General features: G+C 40.5%; 1 protein-coding gene across 2 annotated transcripts in view; it reads right to left on the bottom strand.

Annotated features, from left to right (window-relative positions):
• Nucleotides 1-22,906, bottom strand: part of si:dkeyp-97b10.3 (NACHT, LRR and PYD domains-containing protein 1b allele 2) — a 77,952-nt gene that overhangs the window by 22,827 nt on the left and 32,219 nt on the right. For both annotated transcript variants that reach the window (XM_063044899.1, XM_063044900.1), the window contains exons 7-12: nucleotides 8,884-8,928; nucleotides 6,539-6,582; nucleotides 6,341-6,393; nucleotides 6,028-6,245; nucleotides 5,274-5,527; nucleotides 4,961-5,095 (exon numbers count right to left, since the gene is read on the bottom strand). In XM_063044899.1, the coding sequence (XP_062900969.1) occupies nucleotides 4,961-5,095; nucleotides 5,274-5,527; nucleotides 6,028-6,245; nucleotides 6,341-6,393; nucleotides 6,539-6,582; nucleotides 8,884-8,928 (749 nt within the window). The remainder of the gene's footprint in view (nucleotides 1-4,960; nucleotides 5,096-5,273; nucleotides 5,528-6,027; nucleotides 6,246-6,340; nucleotides 6,394-6,538; nucleotides 6,583-8,883; nucleotides 8,929-22,906) is intronic.

The following is a 22,906-nucleotide window of genomic DNA, read 5'->3' as shown; positions in this document are numbered from 1 at the left end:
GAATCTGTGGAATTCTCTGCCCAATGAAGCAGTGGAGGCTACCTGAGTAAATATATTTAAGACGAGGTTGGATAGATTTTTGCATAGTACTGGAATTAAGCATTATGGGGAAAAGGCAGGTAGGTGGAGATGAGTCCATGGTCAGATCAGCCATGATCTTACTGAATGGTGGAGCAGGCTTGACAGGCCTTGATGGCCTGCTCCTGCTCCTACTTCTTATGTTCTTATGTTTTTAAATATCTCCTTAGTTACAAACATTCCAAAACAGCAATGGACATTTCAGAGTGGGGGTCTCTGTAATATACTTCATTTTATTTAGCGATTCAGCTTGGAACAGGCCCTTTCAGCCTAACAAACTGCATCGCCCAGTAACCCATCCACTTAATCACAGGACAATTTACAATGACCAATTAACCTACCAGCTGGTGTGCCCTTGGACTGTGGGAGGAAACTGGAGCACCCAAAGGAAACCCACGTATTCTTGGAAAGGAGGTACAAACCTTACGGACATCGTTGGAAATGAACTCCGAACTCCAACACCCCAAGTTGTAATACTGTCCTGCTAACCTACGCTACCGTGCCTCCGTTTGGGGACACTCTGCCATGCAAGAAGATTCTTGAATGTTGGGGGCACAGGGGTAGACTTCATTCTGTGCATCTTCCATATCCAGAAAAGGCAAGTCTGGGTTGGAAATGCATCAAGGCTGGTGAGCCAAAGCAGTGATCTCTGATTCAGTGTCTCACTACATGAAACAGTTTCTTATGAAGGTGGCTCTATCTTGATAAAAAGGGCAAACCAATGATCCTGGATTGCTGTTACTCTTTGTTCATGAAAGTTGGCCTTGTAGCTGATTTGCAGCTACCCTAAGGGATAGTATTTGCTCTTAGCAATTCAATAGCTTGTTAGGACATTTGATGAAAATAAAGAGTGAACCAAGGAGTTAAATAGAATTGAAGAGAGTCTGAGTTGAAAAAGCTAGGCTTGTTGCATATAGCCAAAGGTCCTTTAAGATATCGCAACAGCTTTAAATGGCAATTCTTAATCTGATGTTGGCCAGAAAGAACTAAAATCTACAAATCAGCAAACAGGAAAGAGGCAAGGGCAGTGGAAACAGACTACGAAAAAGTATTTGTTCTTGCCAAGTGGTCGCAGAAATGGAGGTGGCCATTTTGTGAGACTTTTCTTGTGAACTTCATTTTGTGAATTATTTGGTGAACTGGCTCTGGCTCAGGGATAACTTAATTAAAGCAACTGAACATGGACACAATGAGTTTATTCTGATGATCTGCTAAATCTGAGACCATTTTCAGATAAGAAACTCTCTATAATGTAAAATCACAGGCTTGTAGAAAGAACAGCCAGTGATCTGGTTGCATGAGGCCGGTATTTAGCTGAACTGGTTGAACTGGTTTGAACTAGTATGAGTTAGAGAGAACAAAATAAGTTACCTGTGGCACAAGTCAAGGGGAAAGAGCCATAAAGCAACACTTGGGCCTTGGGCCAGATCCAATGAGAAGCTAATGCAGGTCAGTCAGATGAGCTTGAGCCAACAAAATTGAAAAATCATAGATTGATGTGATAACAAAATATTTTCTGCACCCTCTACAGAAGATATATCATTAAACTGAATGTGATGACCAGAAAAGCATGCAGTTCTCAAGCTATAGACTTCCAAATTCCAGCAAAACATCTCTGCTATTGATTTCTACACCTTGCATGTCATATGGGCAATTCTAATCACCTACATACACCAGCATCGCTCAATATCCTCACATAACCTTATATTTTGTAACTGTTCAGATGTATTGATTAAATATCATTTACTATTTTCTACTTAAAAGGACAATATTTAAATTTTCCTGTAGTCTCATTAGTTCCTCTTGCCTGTCAAACATTCGGCTATTTTTTGTATCATCTGCAACTGATTTTGGATCCAATTTACTACTCTCCTGTGAATCCTTCAACTTATTGGGACCTTGTCCAGAGCCTTTTCAAAATTAACACAAACAATACTAAATGAATTGCCCTCGTTGACTGTTCTTATCACTTCCTCAAAAAAATGGTCACAGTAATCAAACATAATCTTCCCATAACAAATCCATGCTGACTGCCCCTGATTAATCTGTGCCTTGCCAAATGAAATTCTATTTTCCCCTCCTGAATTAATTCCAATAATTTGCACAGCAGGCAAGTTCTGTTATTCTCCTTACAAGACATGGTCCAATATCAGCAGTCCTTCAATCATTTAACAACACACCTACAGCCATAGAGCATTGAAGAATTATAATCTGAGTCATTACAATTCCCTCCCTCACATCTTTTGACAATCTGGGATAAATTTCAATAAAGACCTGTTTATTTTAAGGATGCTACTTAGAATAGTTCTGCTTTTGCTGTGTTTATCCAACCAGTATTGCATACTCATTCTCCTTAACTATATCATGAGGCTGTGATGATGGCTGCCCAGTAATCATTAAGAACTGTTCCCACATTCTTTGTCTCCACATATTGGTTATCTTGCTGTCGCTGATGGGCCCTACTCTTTCATTTTGCTCTTGCTTTGACTGATTTATATTACTATAAAATCCCGTTACGCTACAACTTTACCTCATTGTTCCCTGTTCTCATGGTTGTGACAACGTAGCTCAGCAGGGTGCAATCTTTGCAGGTAGTTCTCGAAGGAACATATACAAGTTACAGGGGAAAATGCGACTGGATGTTCCAATGATGTGGTGAGAGGCAATGTGAGAATATTCCCAGGAGATCAGAATCTGGTCAGGCACAGATGTCTTCTTCATGTAGTGGAGCCAAGGAAACCCTACAGATACTCAGCCAGGCACTCCTGGTAGTAATATTTCTGTACTGATAAGAATATGGCATTTGAATGCTTGCACTTTGGGAATGTAGATGGAAAATCAGATGAAGAATCACTTCTTAAATATCAAGTTTGTAGACCTTCGCGATAGACCAGTAAGCAGTGAACTGAGAGATGCAGTATGAATACGCAGCAGCAGCCTTGAAAGAACCAGAGGTTGAAAAGCTGAGGATGCCCTGTGTTGGGTGGCACTGGATTTTAATCATCTGTTACAAACTACGCCTGAAATATACTTCCATTGAAGCCAATGGGTGACCACTCCACCGTGTCTAATTTCACCGTCCCATAGTTTGGCTAATGGGGTAAAAAGTATTTCAATTGAACGTACATCGTTTCCTTGTATCAGCAGTTATAATTCTCGCCTTTAGTGTCTTTCAAATAATTTAGTATAAACACAAATCACAATTGTCTACATTAAGGAGATAATTATAGCTCACATATTGGCAGCAATGGTGAGGGGGAGATTGGATCCAAAAAGAAATTATTTTTGTTCTGCATGTAACAAGCCTTGGAAAATTGATGTCTTCACTCAAAGGCTAAGAACAAAGTGGAATTTTAAACATGTAAACACTGTATAATGGAAGGGTGAAATAGAATAAGCAAGCTATCTAAACCAACATATGAACAATTTCACTAAAATGAATATACACAAGGGACTTTTAATACAGAATCTGAACAAAAGTGTGCAATTATGTGCTTTCAAAAATAAAATCCTTCTGCAAATGCAATCCTGGTTATGAACAGCACATTAAATCTAATTGTAGGGCAATATAAATATATGGTTTATAACCAAAACAATCGTGTTTGATCTTTGCCTATTACAGTTCGAAATGATAAACATCTGATTTACAAAATGTTGCTAAACCATCCCAAATTAGTTATAACTCAGGTGACACAGATTTCTCTGCATCAATAGTTGATGGCCCAGCACACGAGCAAATAATTTAGGTCAATGCTTCAGTTCAATGGTGAAGGAGTATTCTCAAGTCCCTTCTACATTTTCATTTGGACGTTAAAAATTTCATGGCAATATTCTTGGTGTTCCAGCCAGTATAATTCCTTAATCAACAAGTCCATAAATGTACAGTTATCTCACTGCTGTTTGAGGCACTTTTTTTTTACCCCTTTACCATTACTTGTTGCATTTTGCGATATCTCAACAATGACCACACTTTAAATTTCACACAAATAGCTTTGGGCATGAAGGCATCATATTAATGAAAATTCCTGCGTTCGTCTCTCCCTCTAAGATGGAATATTTCTTAAGCTATAACAAAAACAATTAACAGAATGATACGCCTACAACCACTGAAAATACTTAAGAGCAGCCTTATTTTAAATATTGTTTTTCCTGTTTTCCACTATCAGTATTTTTGGTTGTTAGCTTTAATAAGATTTTTTTGGGGACAATAAAATTAACATAGTTTCAATATAATATTCTAGATCATAACTCTGGAGAAGAGAACTATGCTGAAAGGTTGTGTTCAGCTTGTTGGTATAATGTAAATGAATAATACATATATTTATTGGGGTGTCCAGGGAGCTGGAGCACCACTGGTGAAGGGGCTTGTTGTGTCCATTCTGGGACAGCTCATTCAACTTTGGACCCCACCAGACACTCAGCTCTCATCTGTGGCTCCAGTAGCTGCTAGCATGCAGCAGCAGCCACTTCGACAGGGTGGCCTCATACCCCGGTGAGATAGGGACATGCCTACCCTAGCAAGTGAAGTCAACTCCGGTGCACTGGGCGGAGGAGATCAACAGGGAGATCCAAAAGGCCAGGAGGGAGGTTCTCTAACACTTTGTGGTGAGCAAAGGGCATGACAAGGCACAGAAGTCAGGGGCATTAACTGCAACCAAGGAAGACCCCGGTTGTGTCAACTGTTTGTACCAATGGACCTGGACTTCCAAGGTCAAGAGAGTGGAAATGATCCAGTGCAATGGCTTTTCCACTTTAAAAACCCTTCCTGCGCAGGTCTCCTGACAGCCAACCAACAGATGCATATACTGTACTATATATAGATATGGAAGCCTGCATGCAAATCATTTGGAAAAAGGGTCTATAATCATTCACTACAATGTACCTCAGGAATTATCTCAGCATGCGGTTCACCCAAGAGTCGATATGTTTTGCCATTGGTCAGCTTTTTGCAGCAAGCTGAGGGTTTATCAATTCTTACTGATTTTTGTTTTGCATGTTTCTCTGCCTTGATGATATCCTGAAAATGAACAAGAATTCATACTTTTTAAATTACTTTATATTTCCATCAATGACTAATTAATAGTTTCATTCATTTACGACTGAAATGTTATTGTATCTTAACAGAAATTAGATCTTACCAAAAACACACAACTTGTAAAGATGATATTAGTGAACAGGGTTAGAATTGTTCATACCTTAATTACTGAATCATTGTTTGCTGCCATATACACATGAAACAGTAGGGATTGGTGGTCATTAATGATTTTGTAGATCAGCACAACACCGTGATGTTGAATATCCAGGGAAGTGGTCTGAAATATTGGTCCCACAGGTGACAGAGAACTCACATTCCACTGAACGTGTGTTGTTGAATGATCAGTAATCGGCTCTATTTCAGCCTTCTGGTCCTTTATGTGTAGAATTTTAAATTTTAAGTCAGGTAAGTGATCTGTTAAAAAAGGGATAAAAATATAAAAAGGTAAAACATGTTATAGATCAATCTGAGTACAATGGTCCTAATAAAGCATCATAATCCCACTCTCACTCATTTAGGAGAAGCATACTTCCCAGAAAATAAAGGACTGAAAATTTGAGGCCATCAAGCTTTGCCAATGTATCATTAAGTTTAGGGCTTATACAGAAGAATCATAAAAATTTCGAAGAATGAAGATAGCAATATTGTTTTCAAATTCTAACACTCAGATTTTGGGGCATACGATTTAAAATTTTTGCAATCCTTGCAACTCTAATAAGTCATAGAACAGACTATAATCAAGTTCATGGATGTATGTATCATTGCTGTTTTCTGCCATCCAAAATTATTGACATTGTAAAGTGAGCTTATTGTGCCACCTAGTGGAGTATAATGTGAAGTTCAGCAGCAAAGTTTGAAAACAGCAGTTTCAGAAAATGCCACAATTAATCAGCACAACAAAAAAATGCTCTTACTTGCTAAGCAGAGGGAATGAGGGAAATAAATGCTTTTTATTAATGTTGGATCACTCTTCACTTCAAACAGTGGGCCACAAAGTTTCCAGTTGTCTTTCAGAAATGTGTCGTATTTGTACCAGGACAGAATTGAGTAAACAATGTCAACTTTTTCTGTCACTTCAAATACCAGGCCAGTGGTAACACACTGATAGGTTCCTTCATGGTCCAATTTTAAACTGTATTTGTAACAAAAGATAAAGAAATATTAATTAAAATTGGCTTCTGGCAAACATTCTGTGCTATGTATCCAAGATTTGAGAAACATACTTACCAGAAACGTTCCTCTGAGATTAGTCTTGGTGTTACTTGTTCAAAGTTTTGATTCTGTAGAGAAACAATTATTATTAGAATTGGTTACAACACATCAGAGAGGTACTAATTCATATTACAATTTTACTTTTGCCTTATTGGTTCTTGTCTTTTAAAGATATTGTATATTAGAACTTAAAAAAATAAATAAGTTTCTCACCGTTTGACTGTCACAACTTGGACATGATGGCTTGATATATAAGTCTATGAGAAAAAAGATTTAGTCTTTAACAATAATTGTTTCTAAAGATTTGACATTAGAATATATAATGACATTTAGTTTTAACTGTTACTTCACATTACCATGGTCATGATCTCCGGCAGAAATGCACTGGTCCACATAACTTCCCCTTGTAAACCGATCTCGCTCGTCACTTTGACAGACCTAATTTTAATCTGAGTGTGTCTAGGGTATTAAATCTTAAACCAAACAGAAAGCTATTCATAAATCAAAATTATTTTACAAAGAACACCATCTCTGAGTGGATCTGTTTGGCACACTCACAGATGTAGATAAATCGGCTAACCTTGTCAAATGTGCATGGCCTGGCACTCTTGACATAATTCGCGTGAGATGCCACAAGCATTGCAGTCTTGTAGACAGGAAGCAACAGGCACTGAAGGCAGCTGAGCAGAGTAGCTTCCTTGCTAGGAGATAGGAGCATGGTGGAAAAGCTACAGGGCATGGTCCATATGGTATTAAATCCTGTTGATAATAGTCATCTCTTTAACACATCTTCTAAATGGGTTGTGTGTAACTTAAACTATTAATTCCACACCCTTTCCTGTTTGTTGTATTCTTTCGCAGCTTTTTCCTCCCTTGACTGCTCTATGACAACAGAGTGTTAAAAAGATGCTATTTTTGAACTGGAGGTATCTAGCAAGCTAGTCTGGAAAGGAACTAAAACAGAAAGTAGAGATCTTACAAAATAGCATATCCCTGGGGATCGCAGGATAAATTTTTCAGGGAACACCTTTGAATGGAAGGTTATACCAGTGAAACTTGAAATTAATTTACCCTTCTGATGTACATCAGATATGGCAACACTTCCGTGGTTATGCTCAGGTTATTGCTTCTTCAAATAAATTACTATTAGACTATTATCTTAGCCACCTGCAAGCTGGTGGAAGGCAAATGCAATGTTAGCATTCACTTTGAGAGGACTAGAACATGAAAGCAAATAACTAATGCTATGGCTTTATAAGGTGTTGGTCAGAACATATTTGGAGTTTTATGAGCAGTTTTGAGCCCTATATCTAAGAAAGGATGTGCTGGCATTAGTGAAGGTCCAGCGGAGAGTTATGAGGATGATCACAAGGATGAAAGGTTTAACATATGAGGAGCATTTGATGGCTTTTGTTCTATATTCACTGGCGTTTAGAAGGATCAAGGGGATCACCTTGGAACTTAACAAATATTGAAAGTCTTGGATGGAATGAACATGAACAGGATGTTTTTATTAGTGGGAGAATCTAGAACCAGAGGGTACAGCCTCTGAATAAAAAGACATTCCTTTAGAACAGAGCTGAGAAGGAATCTCTTTAGCCAGAGGGTGGTGAATCTGTGGAATTTAATGCCACAGATGTTTGTAGAGGCCAAATCATGAGGTGTATTTAAATCAAAGGTTGATTGGTTCTTGATTTGTAAGAATGTTAAAGATTACATGGAGAAGACAGGAGAATGTGGTTGAGAGGGATAATAAATCAGCCATGATCAAATGCTGGAACAAGAGTTAATGGGACATACAGCCTAATTCTGCCCATCTGTCTTATGTTAAGTTCTTACCGAACCCAACAAAGCACCCTCTCAAATTCAAAGCCCTTGTGCATTTTTATTAAGTTTGCAGTTGTGGTTATGAATTAAGATTTGGACTTGAATTTAACACATGGTACAAGGTACACATGATAAAAACATATACAGTTAACAAAAGGGAAAGGACATACTTTATCACCTTTCCAGGTAGTTTTCCCCAACAGCTGTAGTCTTAGCTATTTCTCCTGAAGGCACTTACAGCCAATAAAATTGAAAATACTTCTTGATAATTATACCTGATCATTGTGAAAGCAAATATTATGTTTTAATCAATGTTTACTTTGTCCCTGTAGATAATCACCGAAACTCATTCTCAATAAAAATTAACATTTAGGATAAGGGATGGGAAAATATGTGGAACGAGACCTAATTATTAAGAAGAAATAAAACAGCTGTTACTATCCAAAGACATGGAGAAAAATTGGATGGAAAGTAACTTAAGTCTTTCACTTGATATTATGAAGTGTTGGAGAATCAACTATGAGAGCCTAGCCATTACTTTCAAAATCTGCATTCTCCCTTTTAGTGAAATAAATTATGTGAAAATAAATGTATGTGTGCTGAATATAAAACAGAAAATAGATCTGCTTGCGATGTAACAGTCCTAGCACTAATCATCAGCAATAACAGTTTTCCAAAGAGAGTTTTATGAACATTCAGGCCTTGTAAATTAATCATTAAATTAAATTGACCTGGGTCTGACTTTACAGTTGTTGTATCTTCAGTGCTGCAGTCCCCTGTAAAATAGAATAAAATAATTAATACAGCGGTGTTCCCATGAAGAAAATAAGATCAAAGCTTTGAACACCATAGGTTCCCAGTCTGGTCTCTAAAGTTATGTCTTCATTTCTGGGCAAGAATTTTGTCTTCCCTTTGTACTGTTTCTCTGGACCCAAACCTGTCCCAGTAAGATCATCAGCAGTTCTGTGCCCTAAACTCATCCTGGCTCGAGGAAAACAAGCTCTGGTCAATGCTCATTCAGGCTCCTCGTGCCCATGATGACCTCCCGTCTTTGATGGGCTGGCTCCAGACTGCATGGCACCATCTGCCTTACAGCACAGGCCATGGCAGAGATCCCAATCATCCGAGTGGCAGCAGAGGTTAGGACTCTAAGTTCCTGCACTGCCATGTACACATGGTATTTAAAGACGGCAGCTCATGTATCTTGAGTTACTCAGATCTCACAGGTCCTCAACGGTGTTGACTGTTAGCAGAGTACTGGAGGGAGGGCAGGGACTGGGTTTCAATGGAGGAAGGTCCACTCTGTTTCCTCAGCTTGCCAAAGCCTAACAGAGAAGCCCCGACCAATTTGAAGCTGAAAGTAAGACTCTCCTGGTTCTCCACCAGCTCTTGTGGAACATGAAGGAATTTTCCCCATGCCTTGGGCCATCACATGGATCGACTCTGACGGGCCATACACTTTCCAAATGTTTCAGAGTTCCAGAAAACCAAAAACAACCTATGCTGTGCCCTTTGAGTTTGGATGAAGGGTCTTTGACTTGAAACATTAAACTAGTCTCCTGGACCGAACACGCTGATTATCTCCAGGATTTTTTGTTTTAGTTTTAAATGCCCTCTGTACTGGGGCCACCCGACCCCTCTGTATCAACACTGCTGTCTGGACTCATCCTCTGTGGACCTGAGGCTGTGCTTTCCCTTCTTCTCCTGTTGAACTGCAGTCCGCCGAGGCCAACTGTTCCCACTCATGAAACACGTATCCTATGACAGCAGGGAGAATGCTTGTAGGGTACTGAAGTCGCTTCTTTCAATAAATATTGACATCTGCGTGTGTTTGAAACAAGTGCTGCTCTTGGATCCCATCAAACATGGTAAAACTAAAGAGCATGTTCAGGAAGTGCAAGAGAAACCCTGTTAACAATCCATAAAACTCTCAACAGCGTAGTAATAAAAACAGTTTAACAACATAACTATAATAAAAACAGTTTAACAACATAACTATAAACCTTCTGCTTGACATGCTAGAACATGTCATGCCTATTTAAGGTAGGTGAATTCAGAGCTGAAGCCAAGAAAATCAAGAAGTTTCAATATCAATCACTGTGTAAACTTACTTTATACAATCAACAATACCTTAAGTGGAAAAAAAATCAAGAATTTAAACTGAAAAGCAAGTAGGGAGTAGCCCAGTGATTTTCAAACCTTTGCACGCAGAGTCCTCTGCAGCAATTCTACCCTTATATTCCATAAATTCCAAAAAAAAAGTTAAAATTTGAGCATTCAACACAATCATTCCCTCCAGGCTTGACAAGAAGCTAACAGACTTCAGCCTTCACCCTGCCTTGTGCAGCTGGATCCTGGACTTCCTGTCAGATTGCTGGCAGGTGGTAAGAGTGGACTCCCTCACCTCTGCCCCTCTGACCTTCAACACATGTGCCCCTCAGGGCTGTGTACTAAGCCTCCTCCTTTACTCCCTTTATACTCATGACTGTGTCACCACCCACAGCTCCAATCAGCTAATTAAATTTGCTGACGACACTACACTGATCTTAAATAATAATGAGGCAGCCTGTAGAAAACAAGTCATCACCCGAACACAGTGGTGTCAAGAAAACAACCTCTCCCTCAATGTTGCAAAAACAAAGGAGCTGGTTGTGGACTACAGGAGGAATGGAGACAAGCTAACCCCTATTGACATCAATGGATCTGGGGTTGAGGGGGCGAACGGCTTTAAGTTCCTCAGTATAAACATCACCGAGGATCTCACGTGGTCTGTACATGCCAGCTGTGTAGTGAAAAATGCACAACAGCACCTCTTTCACCTCAGACGGTTGAAGCAGTTTGGTATGGCCCCCCAAATCCTTTCTATAGGGGCACAATTGGGAGCATCCTGACAGGCTGCATCACTGCCTGGTATGGGAGCTGTACTTCCTTCAATCGCAGGACTCCGCAGAGAGTGGTGCAGACAGCCCAGCACATCTATAGATGTGAACTTATCATGATTCAGGACATTTACAAAGACAAGTATGTAAAGAGGGCCCGAAGGATCATTGGGGACCTGAGTCACCCCAACCACAAACTGTTCCAGCTGCTACCATCCAGGAAACGGTACCACAGCATCAAAGCCAGGAACAACAGGCTCTGGGACAGCTTCTTCCACCAGACCATCAGACTGATTAACTCATTCTGATACAACTGTATTTCTATGTTATATTTACAATCCTTTTGTACATAGTATTTATTATAAATTACTATCTGTTGCACATTGCACATTTAGATGGAGACATAATGTAAAGATTTTCACTCCTCATGTATATGAAGGATGTAAGTAATAAAGTCAATTCAATTTAATTCAGGTCAATATATTTAACTGATAAGTGTTTACCATCAGCCAAAGTACTTGGGGGTCGAATAAGTGAAAGTCAAAATAAAGTGCAGAAGCTGTGAATCTAGATTAATAAGAGAAAATATTGTAAATACACATACAGCATATCAGAGAAATAGAGAGCATATTTCAGGTTGGAGACCCTTTATCAGAACAGAAAAGGAGACAAAAGAATCTTGGAAGGGTAGCGGTTGTTGTCTTTGGTGATGATTGAAACGGAAGTGTCATGGGGGATAAACTGCAAACTAGATCGTCTGGTTATTGAATGAGAGCAGTTTAAGGGTGAGACCACAGATAAAAAAATGTGGACAAAAGAACGAAGGTTGCAAAAAAGCAAAGCAGAGTATGCCCAGCATGTGGGGCTGATCACGTCCTCCACTCCCAGACAGGAATGACAAAAAAGGAGAAAAATAAGCAGCACCAACATCACAGATGGATGACAGATACAGAGCTAAATATCAAGTTATTTAAAGTTGTACAATTGAATATTGAGTGCAGAAGGCTGCAACGTACCCAGACAGAATTGAGATGCCATACCATCGAGTCACAGCTTCACTTTAAGAGGCCGGTCCGAAGTGATGACATTATTACGTAAAGATTTTAACACGTCTTGTGTTTAGGTTTTGGATTTAATAAAATGTGTTACAGGTTTAATTGAACATAAAACACCTTACTTTGTTTTATTTGAGAAAACCTACAGTAATACCCTGGTTTAAGACCATGCTTTATTTTAATTTAATACAGTTCTGGTGTTGGGCCTTTTATTTTCGCAGATCTCCTTAAAATGCAATTCTATACTTTTAAAAAAGTGTTCCTTTAATTACATTATACAGTACACTTAATTATATACAGTTTCACTTGAGTATTTAATTTTTGCTGTTCAATCGATTATAAGTTAAGCTTGTTGAACTAGCCAATACAATTTGTCTTGTGAACATTTTGGCCAATAAGATGTCCCAGGAAAAAAATGGGCAACGGATAGAAAAGGCAAGTAGATGGAGTTGAGTTTACGGACAGATCAGCCATGATCTTATTGAATGGTGGGGCAGGCTCGACGGGCCGGATGGCCTACTCTCCTGTTTCTTATGTTCTTATGTTCTAAAGCATGCACTGGGCTTTGCTGTGCGACTCAAGAGGCCACAGGCAAATACAATAGATCAGAGTGAGAGATGGATGGGCACACCAGTGAGCTCAGGGCCATGTCTGGTGCTCCACAAAATGAAGACCAAATCTGCATTTAATTCTTCAGTGTATGGGAGACCATACTGTGAACAGCAAATGCAGCATACAAGATTGGTATATTTGCAAGTTAATCACAGAGGAGCAGGTTTGAACATCACAAAGGGAATGATCCCTTCAAAATGCTGGATACTGAAAGGGGAAGAGAGAGGATTCTCTTTAAGGGTGGTAGAAGTTGCACAGAACGGTCTGCTGAACGTAGAGGGTTGGTGTGTTAGAAAGTAAACATTTCAAAGAAAAATCTCATCATTAGAACAAATGCCTTCTTTATTTCTGAACTGCAGCTTCACTTCTACTATTATTAACAAAGCTGTGGACCATATTTCATCCATTTGCCAAGACAATACCCTCAACCCCTTTCTTCCAAAACAGAAGAGTTCTTCTGGTTCTTGGCTTCCATCCCATTAGCTTTCACATTCAACAAATCATTCTTTGGAATTTCCACCAATTTCATTGAGAAGTTCTTCTTTCCTCCTCTTTTTCATTTCATAGAGGCCATTCATTTCCAGGTCAACTCTTCCATTTCCAAACACAGCACCTCTGTTCTCAGGGAACCTTGTCAAGCACAGGGACATAGAACAGTACTGCACATGAACAACCCCTTAGGCTCACCATGCCTGTACCAATCATGATGCTAGTTTAACTAATCCTAGAAACATTTTGTTATCATATCAGCTGCTAACATCTCTCTTGGCAAGGTGCAACAGCCACCTACCACTCTGTGTAAAAAAGAGACTACCTTACACATCTTCAAACATGTCCCTTCTTATTTTAAAGCTATGCCCTTCAGTATTTGACATTGCTACCTTGACCCCGTACCCTATCTGTTCGTCTTATAAATTTTACATTCTTTTATCAGCTTGCCTCTCAACTTCCGATGTGCCAGAGAAAACAGTCCAAGTTCACCCACTCTCTCCTTGTAGCTGATACAACATCCCAGTGAACCCCTTCTGCATCCTCTCCAAAGCCTTCACAACCTTTTCTACAGTGCTGTAATAGAACCACACACAGTACTCCTATTTCTGGAACCTCATCTATGGCTAAAGATCTCCCTAAAAGCCCTAGCAATTCCCTCACTATCCTGGAATAGACTCCAAAGGGTTCTGGGGACCCAATGCCTTCACTGTGCTTCAAGACACCCGTGCCTCCTCCTCCTTGATGACGACATGCTCTAGAACATTAGGAAACCTCAATGATCTCATCACTGTTGTGTTTTACAACTCCAGAAATTAATGGAAAGAAAAAGACAGGAGCCTAGGGCAATTTTCCACTTACTTTCTCTTCAGTGAGGTGTGCACATGTGATGTGGTGGCATAATGACGTATGCTATTCACATCCATCTTACATATAACCCATAATGAATTATGCAAACAAAGAATGCTTAACCAAATATATTTACAATATTACTCAAATATTGAATAGACTACACTCCTCCTTGTTTAGCTGTAAACTCCAACTTAATATAGAATGCATCTCAACTATATAATACGTGGTGTTACTATATAATGCAACTACTATATAGACATCCACAGCACAGAAGGTTTTAAATTGTCCTATTCAGGCCTAATGATTTCATCGCTGTGGGGGATTTCTTCCTCCTGACAGGGGAGTCACTCTGATTGGCAGGTGACACTTGTGGCTGTGAAACAATCTCAGCTCTTGGGGCCTGCCCCATGGTGTTTGCAGGTGTTGACTCTGGGGCCGCAGGAAGTGGTTCTGTCAGCTCTAACTATTGACTCTGCTCTCCTCAACTGATTGATGTGTTGTCTCCAGGTGACATCAGACACAATCTCCACTGTGTAAAAGAGTGATTCAGTTCTGACCTTAATCTTTCCAGATACCCACTTTTGATCACCTCTGTAATCCCTCACCAGGACTGCTTGTCCAGGAGTGAAACATTGAACTTCATTGTTAGAGGAGCCCTCAGTTTGTCTCAGCTGTTTGTCCTGCATACTCCTTCCGAGATTGGGTTTGAGAAGATCTAAGTGTGAGCACAAGAGACAACCCAGGAACAGCATAGCTGGTGAGTTGTTCGTTGTAGAATGTGTTACATTGCAGTTTACAAAAGAGGAAGTTGGCAAATTTCTGATACTGTGTCAGTGTAGTATGCTCTGCTGACATTGCTCACAGTGCATTCTTTAGACTCTGGACAAACCTTTCCATCAAGCCATTTGTAGCAGGGTGGTACGGTGCAGATGTAATATGTCTTATTCTATTCATTTTCAGGAATGACTGTAACTGTTCCAAAACAAACTGTGACACATTGTCAATGTCTAGGTTTTCTGGAACACCAGTCCTTGTGAAGAGTCTTCTCAACACATCAACAGTGTGCAAGGCTGTTGTGGAAGCTATTGTGAACACTTTGTAGCTGTATCCATCATTGCCAAGAAATTCATGCCCATGAAAGGTCTGGCAAAATCCATATGAATACCCTGCCAGGGCAATGCAGACCATTCCCAGGGATGGAGTGGTGTTGCTCTTGGTATCTTCTGGACGTGCTGCCATCCCAAACAGTGCATGGCAAGCTGCTTGACCCCAGGCCGCCAGACAAAGCTTCAAGGCAGTGCTTTCATTTTGACCACGTCTAGATGACTGGTATGTAGCCCCTCCTGCACTTTAGCTTTCAGCTGGGATGGTACAGCTCTCAATCCCCACATACAGCAAAACCCGTCAAGGGCAAGGTCATCCTGACGCTGGTAAAAATGGGCCAACTGGAATTTCTGCTGCACATTCCAGCCGTTTTGTGTTGCCATGAAGATGTGAGACAGTGTGGGGTCTTTTCTGGTTTCCCTTTCGATCATCTCTATGTTATAGGGAGGCTTTTGATTTAATTAGGGAGAATAAATCAGGAGTGTCCTCTTCTGTAAATTTTTCAGCTATTCCCTTTTCCAAGGATAAATCCAGCAATCCCTCAGCATTTCCATGATTAGTTGTCCTCTTGAAATCAATCTTGTAATTGTGTCCACCAAGAAACAGAACCCATCTCTGCATTAGTGCTGCTGTTGTTAGTGGAACACCCTTCTGTGGATTGGAAATGAACCCTACTGGTTGATGACAGTAATTAGGGTAAACTCTCTGCCATACAGGTACTGGATAAAATGTTTTACAACCTAAACTAGACCTTTCTGTCAATCTGTGTGCAATTTTTCTCTGCAGAGGTAAAGCAATATGATACAAAGGCTATGGGACGTTCACTCCACCATTCATAATATATGACAGAACTGTATCTATACCATACGGCAAGACGTCACAGACAAGATTCACAAAACAATCCAGACCTCAATGTGTGAGTAAAGTGTCTGATGTCACCATTTCTTCTGCTTCTTGCAAAGCCACCTTACACTAATTTGTCCATTGCCATTTCCAAGTAGTAGTAAAGAATTCAAGAGTTGAAGCTCAGTAGCCGGATTTGGCAGGAACCTGTTACAGTAATTGACAAATCCTGACAAGAACTGTAACTGTGACACATCCTTTGGCCCTGGGATACTCACCACTGCTTGAATTTTCTCAGCACATTTGTGTAATCATGGTGCATCAGTGATGTGACCATAGAAGGTGATGTTTGGTTTAAAGAATTCACATTTGCTGCATCATATTCTGAGCCTATAATCTTCTAATCTTTTTAACACTCTTGAGAGTTTAGAGATGTTCCTTGTCATCCTTACTTTATACTTTATTGTCGCCAAACAATTGATATTAGAACGTACAATCATCACAGCGATATTTGATTCTGCGCTTCCCGCTCCCTGGATTACAAATCGATAGTAAATATTAAAAATTTAAATTATAAATCATAAATAGAAAATAGAAAAATGGAAAGTAAGGTAGTGCAAAAAAATCAAGATGCAGGTCTGGATATTTGGAGTATATACCAGTAACAATGATATCATCCAGATTACAGTGAGTGCCCAGATAAACTTGCAGCACCTGGTCCATACTTTCTGCCAGAGTGCAGGTGCAGATGCAACTCCAAAAATAAGCCTATTATAGTGAAAAGGTCCTTTCTGAGTACTTATGTTGAGAAACACATTAGACTCTTCTTGCATCTCCAGCTTAATTTCTACCTTTGAAGTCTCTCTTTCCCCTTTTCAGGGTGAATGGGGTTCTGTTGGAGACTGTGACTTTGAGTTACACTCTGACTTCAGTTCTTTGCATTGGTACAACCTGCTCCTGGAAGCTCACGACAAGCCGCTATTCAAAATCCCAAGGACGCGGCCAAGAAGACGAGTGTGCCTTCAGGATTCTCAGGCTTCACAGTTCTGGGGATGAGCCGTTTCTAAGCTGGTGCCACTGACTGAAGTGTTGCAGGAGAAAACAGAAAATCGGGAACGGTGTCAGGGGCTCTGTACTTGGTGAGTTGCACGTGCCACACTCTCTCATTGGTGGTGAAGAGTTGGTTGCCAATTCTCGAGTCGGAGAACTCAGAAAAAAGTGATGTGACATCCTTTACCATCATAAATCAGCAAGTTATTTCATTATGTCTCCCCCCTCACTGTGAAAAGGGACACTTCTCTGTCCCTTTATTGGGGAGGGAGAGAGGGGGGGAGAGGGAGAGGGAGGGGGAGAGAGAGGAGAGAGGGAGGGGGAGAGCGCGAGCGTGCGTGCCTGTGGTATGTCAAATTGTCGGGTGAACGATTTGTTTTGGTGTACAGCAGATCACAGTCTCCCTTGGGGGCTTTGCTATTGCTTACTCGGTGGGTGGAGGATGCTGATGTTTTTTTTACCAAAGTAAGTGGGAGTAAGTTAGGGGAGGGGAGGGTTGTTGCTTTGCTGATGCTTGTACATGGCAGGGGGGAGTGGGGGCTCTGTGGTTTTAACGTTTTTTACTGTCATTCATTCTTTAGGGTGTTCTTCTGTTTTTGTAGATGTCTGCAAAGAACAAGAATTTCAGGATGTATATTGTATACGTTCCCTGATATTAAATGGAAATATTTATCTAATGTAGACAGCCCTCAGCTAAGTCCACTTTGCTGAAGTGTTTCCCCTCAAAAGGGCTTGCAAAGATATCCTCTATCCTGGACAGAAGGTACTGATCTACATTCAGTACTAAGTTGACGATGACCTTAAAATCACCAGATCCTGACAGACCCATCCTCCTTGGCCACGGGAACCACTGGCATTGCCCATAGGTTCCATTCAACATTGGAAAGAATTCCTTCTGCCTCCATGCGATCTAGCTCACTGGTTACTTAGCACTGATAAAGGAACCAGATGGGCTTTGTAAAACTTGGGTGTGGTGTTTTCAGTTTAGCACTATTTTACCCTTGATGTGTTTAATTTTTCCAATGCCATCTTTGAGCACTGCTGTGGCATCATCCAGTACCTTGTTTAATTCACTTTCAGTTGACTCTATTGTTGCAGATGTGGCATGCAAATGGTGGATGGAACTCCAACCATGTTGTAGTTGTCTCAGCCAATCACAGCCCCACAATACTCTCCCTCCTGCCACATACAAGCCCAATGTGGCTGGTTGGTTGTCGCATTTCACTGTTACGATTGTTATTCCCATAGGAGTTATCTTTCCTCCAGTATAAGTTCTTAGTTGGATATCTGCAGGCTTCTGTCCAGTATCTTTGAAATGCGTTCAAACTCATTTTGCGGAATGACTGAAACAGCTGGGCCAGTGTGCAATTACATTTTAATTAATTTGCTGTTCACTTCTAATGTAAGCCATATTGATGATCACTTGACAGTTTTCACAAATAAATCTCGAGGCTACACAGTCCTGTGTCATTCTTATCATAATCAGACGTTTTATCAACAGCATGCACATTAGTGCTCTTTTTGAAAATGGAACTTGACTTTTTATCTTTTTCTCTTCCATGTTTAGTCCATGTGTCAGCCTGATGTGCTCTTCGCGTGTGACCTCCTTTGTTGCATTTTCTGCAATTTTTGCCTTTAAACCTGCATTGGTCTGGTATATAGAGCCCTGACACGACAATAACGCAATATGTTCAGTCAGGCAGGTTTCTGTTTAGATGTTACAATATTGCTGATGCTCACTTTCATTCCATACTGCAACTCAATTGCATTTCTGACTGTTTCCATTAATGAAGTGATTTCAACTGCTCTTTTAAATGTGAGTTGTACTTTAGTTATGAGCCATTTTGAATGCTTTCTTAGAACATTCCACTAACTAAATGATCCCTCAGTGCAACATTAAGTCCATCACTGAACTAACAATGCTTGGACAGCTTCTTCAATTCAACCACGTAAACCTAAATGGAATCCCTTTCTCTTTGATGCTGCTTATGAAACCTAAAGCATTCTGCAATCAAGAATGGTTTTGGTTTTAAGTGTTCCTGCAATATGTTCATGATATCAACAAAGTTCATTTCAGCTGGTTTTGTTGCAGCAGTTAAACTGCTAAGCAAACTATGCTTTTCCACACACTGTGCTCCGTAACACTGGCACTCTTTACTCATTTTTTTTCATTTGTTTAAAAGTACTGCTCAATTCATTCAGTATACATCATCCTGTTATCTGTTGTGCAACTGAATGAGTCTATCTTTCCAATGTAGCCAGCCATTTCAGCCTTTTTAAAAAGTTGATTTATCATCACCTGGTATTCAGTTTATGAACTCATGAATTTCACACCTTCTCCGCCTTTTTTTAGCTTGACCATCTCTCTCCTCTTCCAAAGGAAAAAAAATATCGGCACTTCAACAATTAGGTAGTTGTCTTGGGTTATTTTAAAGCCCCTCCTCACACTGTTATGTTTTGTAACTCCAGAAATGAATCGAAAGAAAAACACAGGAACCAGCATACTTGTCTTCTTACTTTATCTTTCATAAGGCACTCACATATGACATGGTGGCATAATGACATATGTCATTCACGTACTTTTACATGTAACCCATAATGAATTACGTAAACAAACAAAAATGCATAATCAAAGTTCAAAGCAAATTTTATTATCTAAGTCCATATATGTCAGTTTCCTATGGGCATACTATTCAAACCTATAGAATAGTAACTATTACAGGATCAATGAAAGACCAACCTGAGTGCAGAAGACAAACTGTGCAAGTGCAAATATAAATAAATAGCAATAAATAATGAGAACATGAGATAAAGAGTCCTTAAAATGAGATCATTGGTTTTAGTAACATCTCAATGGATGGGTTAGTGAGTCTAGTTACACATTTTTGTTCAAGAGCTTGATGGGTGAGGGGTAGTAACTGATCTTGAACCTTATGGTATAAGTCCTGAGGCTCTTGTACCTTCTACCTGATGACAGCAGGAGAAAAGAACATGGCCTGGGTGATGAGGATCTCTGATGATCAATACTACTTTCCTACAGCAGCATTTCATGTAGATGTGCTCAATGGTTGAGAGGGCTTTACCTGTGATGGACTGGTGGAGCTTACTGATTAGATTTGAGGGGATGATGCTATTGAATGCTGAGCTGTAGTCGATAAATAACATCCTGATATATGCAACTTTGCTGTCCAGATGTTGCAGGACTGAGTGAATCCACTAACTTGTAGGATTTTCCATTCAAGAACATTGGTGATTCCATACCAGGCCATGATGCAGTCCAGTCAATAAATGCTCCACTGCACATCCATAGAATTTTTTCCAAAGTTTTAGATGTCATGCTGAATCTCTACAAACTCCTAAGGAAGCAGAGGCACTGCTGTACTTTCTTCACAATTGCATTTACATGCTGGGTGAAGGACAGGTCCTCTGAAATAATAACACCCAGGAATTTAAAATCGCTAACCCTCTCCACCTCTGATGAGGACTGGCTCATGGACCTCTGGTTTTCCTCTCCTGAAATCTACAATCAGTTCCTTGGTCTTGCGGATATTGAGCGAGAGGTTGTTATTATGACATCCCTCAGCCAAATTTTCAGCCTCCTTCTTGTATGCTGATTCATCACCACCTTTCATTCAGCCCCCAACAGTGGTGTTATCAGCAAACTTGAATATGGTAATGAAATTGTGCTTTGCCACACACTTTAAAGTGAGTAGAGCAGGGGGCTAAGCACACAGCCTTGTGGTGAACTTGTGCTGATGGAGATGTTGTTGCCAACCAAAACTGACTGGGATCTGTTTACAAGTGAGGAAATCAAGGATCCAATTGCACAAGGAGGTATTGAGGTCAAGGTCTTGGAGTTTATTGATTAGTTTTGAAGGGATGATGCTATTGAATGCTGAGCTGCAGTCAATAAATAACATCCTGATGTATGCAACTTTGCTGTCCAGATGTTGCAGGATTGAGTGAAGAGTCAATGCAATGGCATCTGCTGTGGACATGTTGCTCCAAGTTCCTGCCTGATAGCTTCATATTTCGCCTTACTCTAATTAAAGGCTTCTCTAACTCGTCTGCTCCTATCCCTCTCCAATGCTATCATAAAAGAGATAGAATTGTGATATCTATCTCCAAAATGCTCTCCCACTGAGAGACCTGACAGCTGACCAGGTTCATTTCCCAATGCCAGATCAAGTACAGCCTCTCTTCTTGTAGGCTTATCTACATATTGTGTCAGAAAACCTTCCTAAACCCACATAACAAACTCCACTCAATCTAAACCCCTTGCTCTAAGGAGATGCCAATCAATATTGGGGAAATTAAAACCTCCCATCACGACAACCCTGTTATTATTGCATCGTTCCAGAATTTGTCTCCCTATCTGCTCCTTGATATCCCTGTTACTACTGGGTGGTCTATAGAAAACACCCAGTAGAGTTATTGACCCCTTCCTGTTTCTAACTTCCATCCACAGAGACTCAGTAGACAATCCCTCCATGACTTCCTCCTTTTCTGCAGCCATGATACTATCTCTGATTAGCAGTGCCACACCCCCATCTCTTTTGCCTGCCTCCCTGTCCTTTCTGAAACATCTAAAGCCTGGCACTGTAAGTAGCTATTCCTGCCCCTGAGCCATCCAAGTCTCTGTAATGGCCACAACATCATAGCTCCAAGTACTGATCCATGCTCTAAGCTCATCCACTTTGTTCATGATTCTTGTCCTTTCACCTCTTTCATACCCTCTATCCAGAAATCCCAAATGGTCTTCCCAGTTGAACAAATAAGTCAACTCTACTTCTTCCAATCTTGGGTCCTGCATTTGGCGTTCACAATGTGGTCTTCTCTTCGTTGATGAAATGAAATGCACACTGGGTCATTTCCTTGTAGGACATCTGTGTTAAATCGACATGGATAACCCAGAGCTTCCTATCCTCATCTCAATCCCACTGTCTGGGTAGCCTCCAACCTGATGGCATGAACATCGACTTCTCTAACTACCGCTAATGCCCCACCTCCCCTTTGTACCCCATCCGTTATTTATTTTTATACACACATTCTTTCTCTCACTCTCCTTTTTCTCCCTCTGTCCCTCTGACTATACCCTTTGCCCATCCTCTGGTTCCCCCCCCCCCGCCCCTTGTCTTTCTCCCCGGACCTCCTGTCCCATGATCCTGTCATATCCCCTTTGCCAATCACCTGCCCAGCTCTTGGCTCCATCCCTCCCCCTCCTGTCTTCTCCTATCATTTTGGATCTCCCCCTCCTCCTCACACTTTCAAATCTCTTACTAGCTCTTCTTTCAGTTAGTCCTGACGAAGGGTTTCGGCCCGAAACATCGACTGTACCTCTTCCTAGAGATGCTGCCTGGCCTGCTGCGTTCACCAGCAACTTTGATGTGCGTTGCTTGAATTTCCAGCATCTGCAGAATTCCTGTTGGTTGCGTTTTCATCCCACTGTGGCTGATTTGCCTGTGCCCTCCTGAATGCCACAGCAAGACACAAAGAAAGCACAAGGACCACACTCATATCTGTCAGGACACATTGCTGCCTTTTGGATTCAATATTGAATTCTGCAGCTTCAAGTTACTTAATTTCTCACGTCAACTATCATCAGCTATCCATCTGTAATACAAGCCCAGTTTGATTCTTTCCAACCTTTTTTTTTTAAAATCACTCTGCAGGAATATAGGACATACTTAGCCTGTCCTGTCGGGCACATCCTCCTGCTCTGCATTTCACAACTACATTCTTTTGTCTGTGTTTTCACTCATTGGCTAGATAACATAGTTTACAGTTTATCTCCATGTCACCCTGGTTTCAGCTACCAGAAGAGACAGCAACCTCCGCCCTTCCTGTAGCTTTACGAATGTCTTTTGTTT

This window comes from Mobula hypostoma, chromosome 4 (assembly GCF_963921235.1).
Source record: "Mobula hypostoma chromosome 4, sMobHyp1.1, whole genome shotgun sequence".
Lineage (NCBI taxonomy): Eukaryota > Metazoa > Chordata > Chondrichthyes > Myliobatiformes > Myliobatidae > Mobula > Mobula hypostoma.
This window is presented reverse-complemented; position numbering and strand designations above follow the sequence as displayed.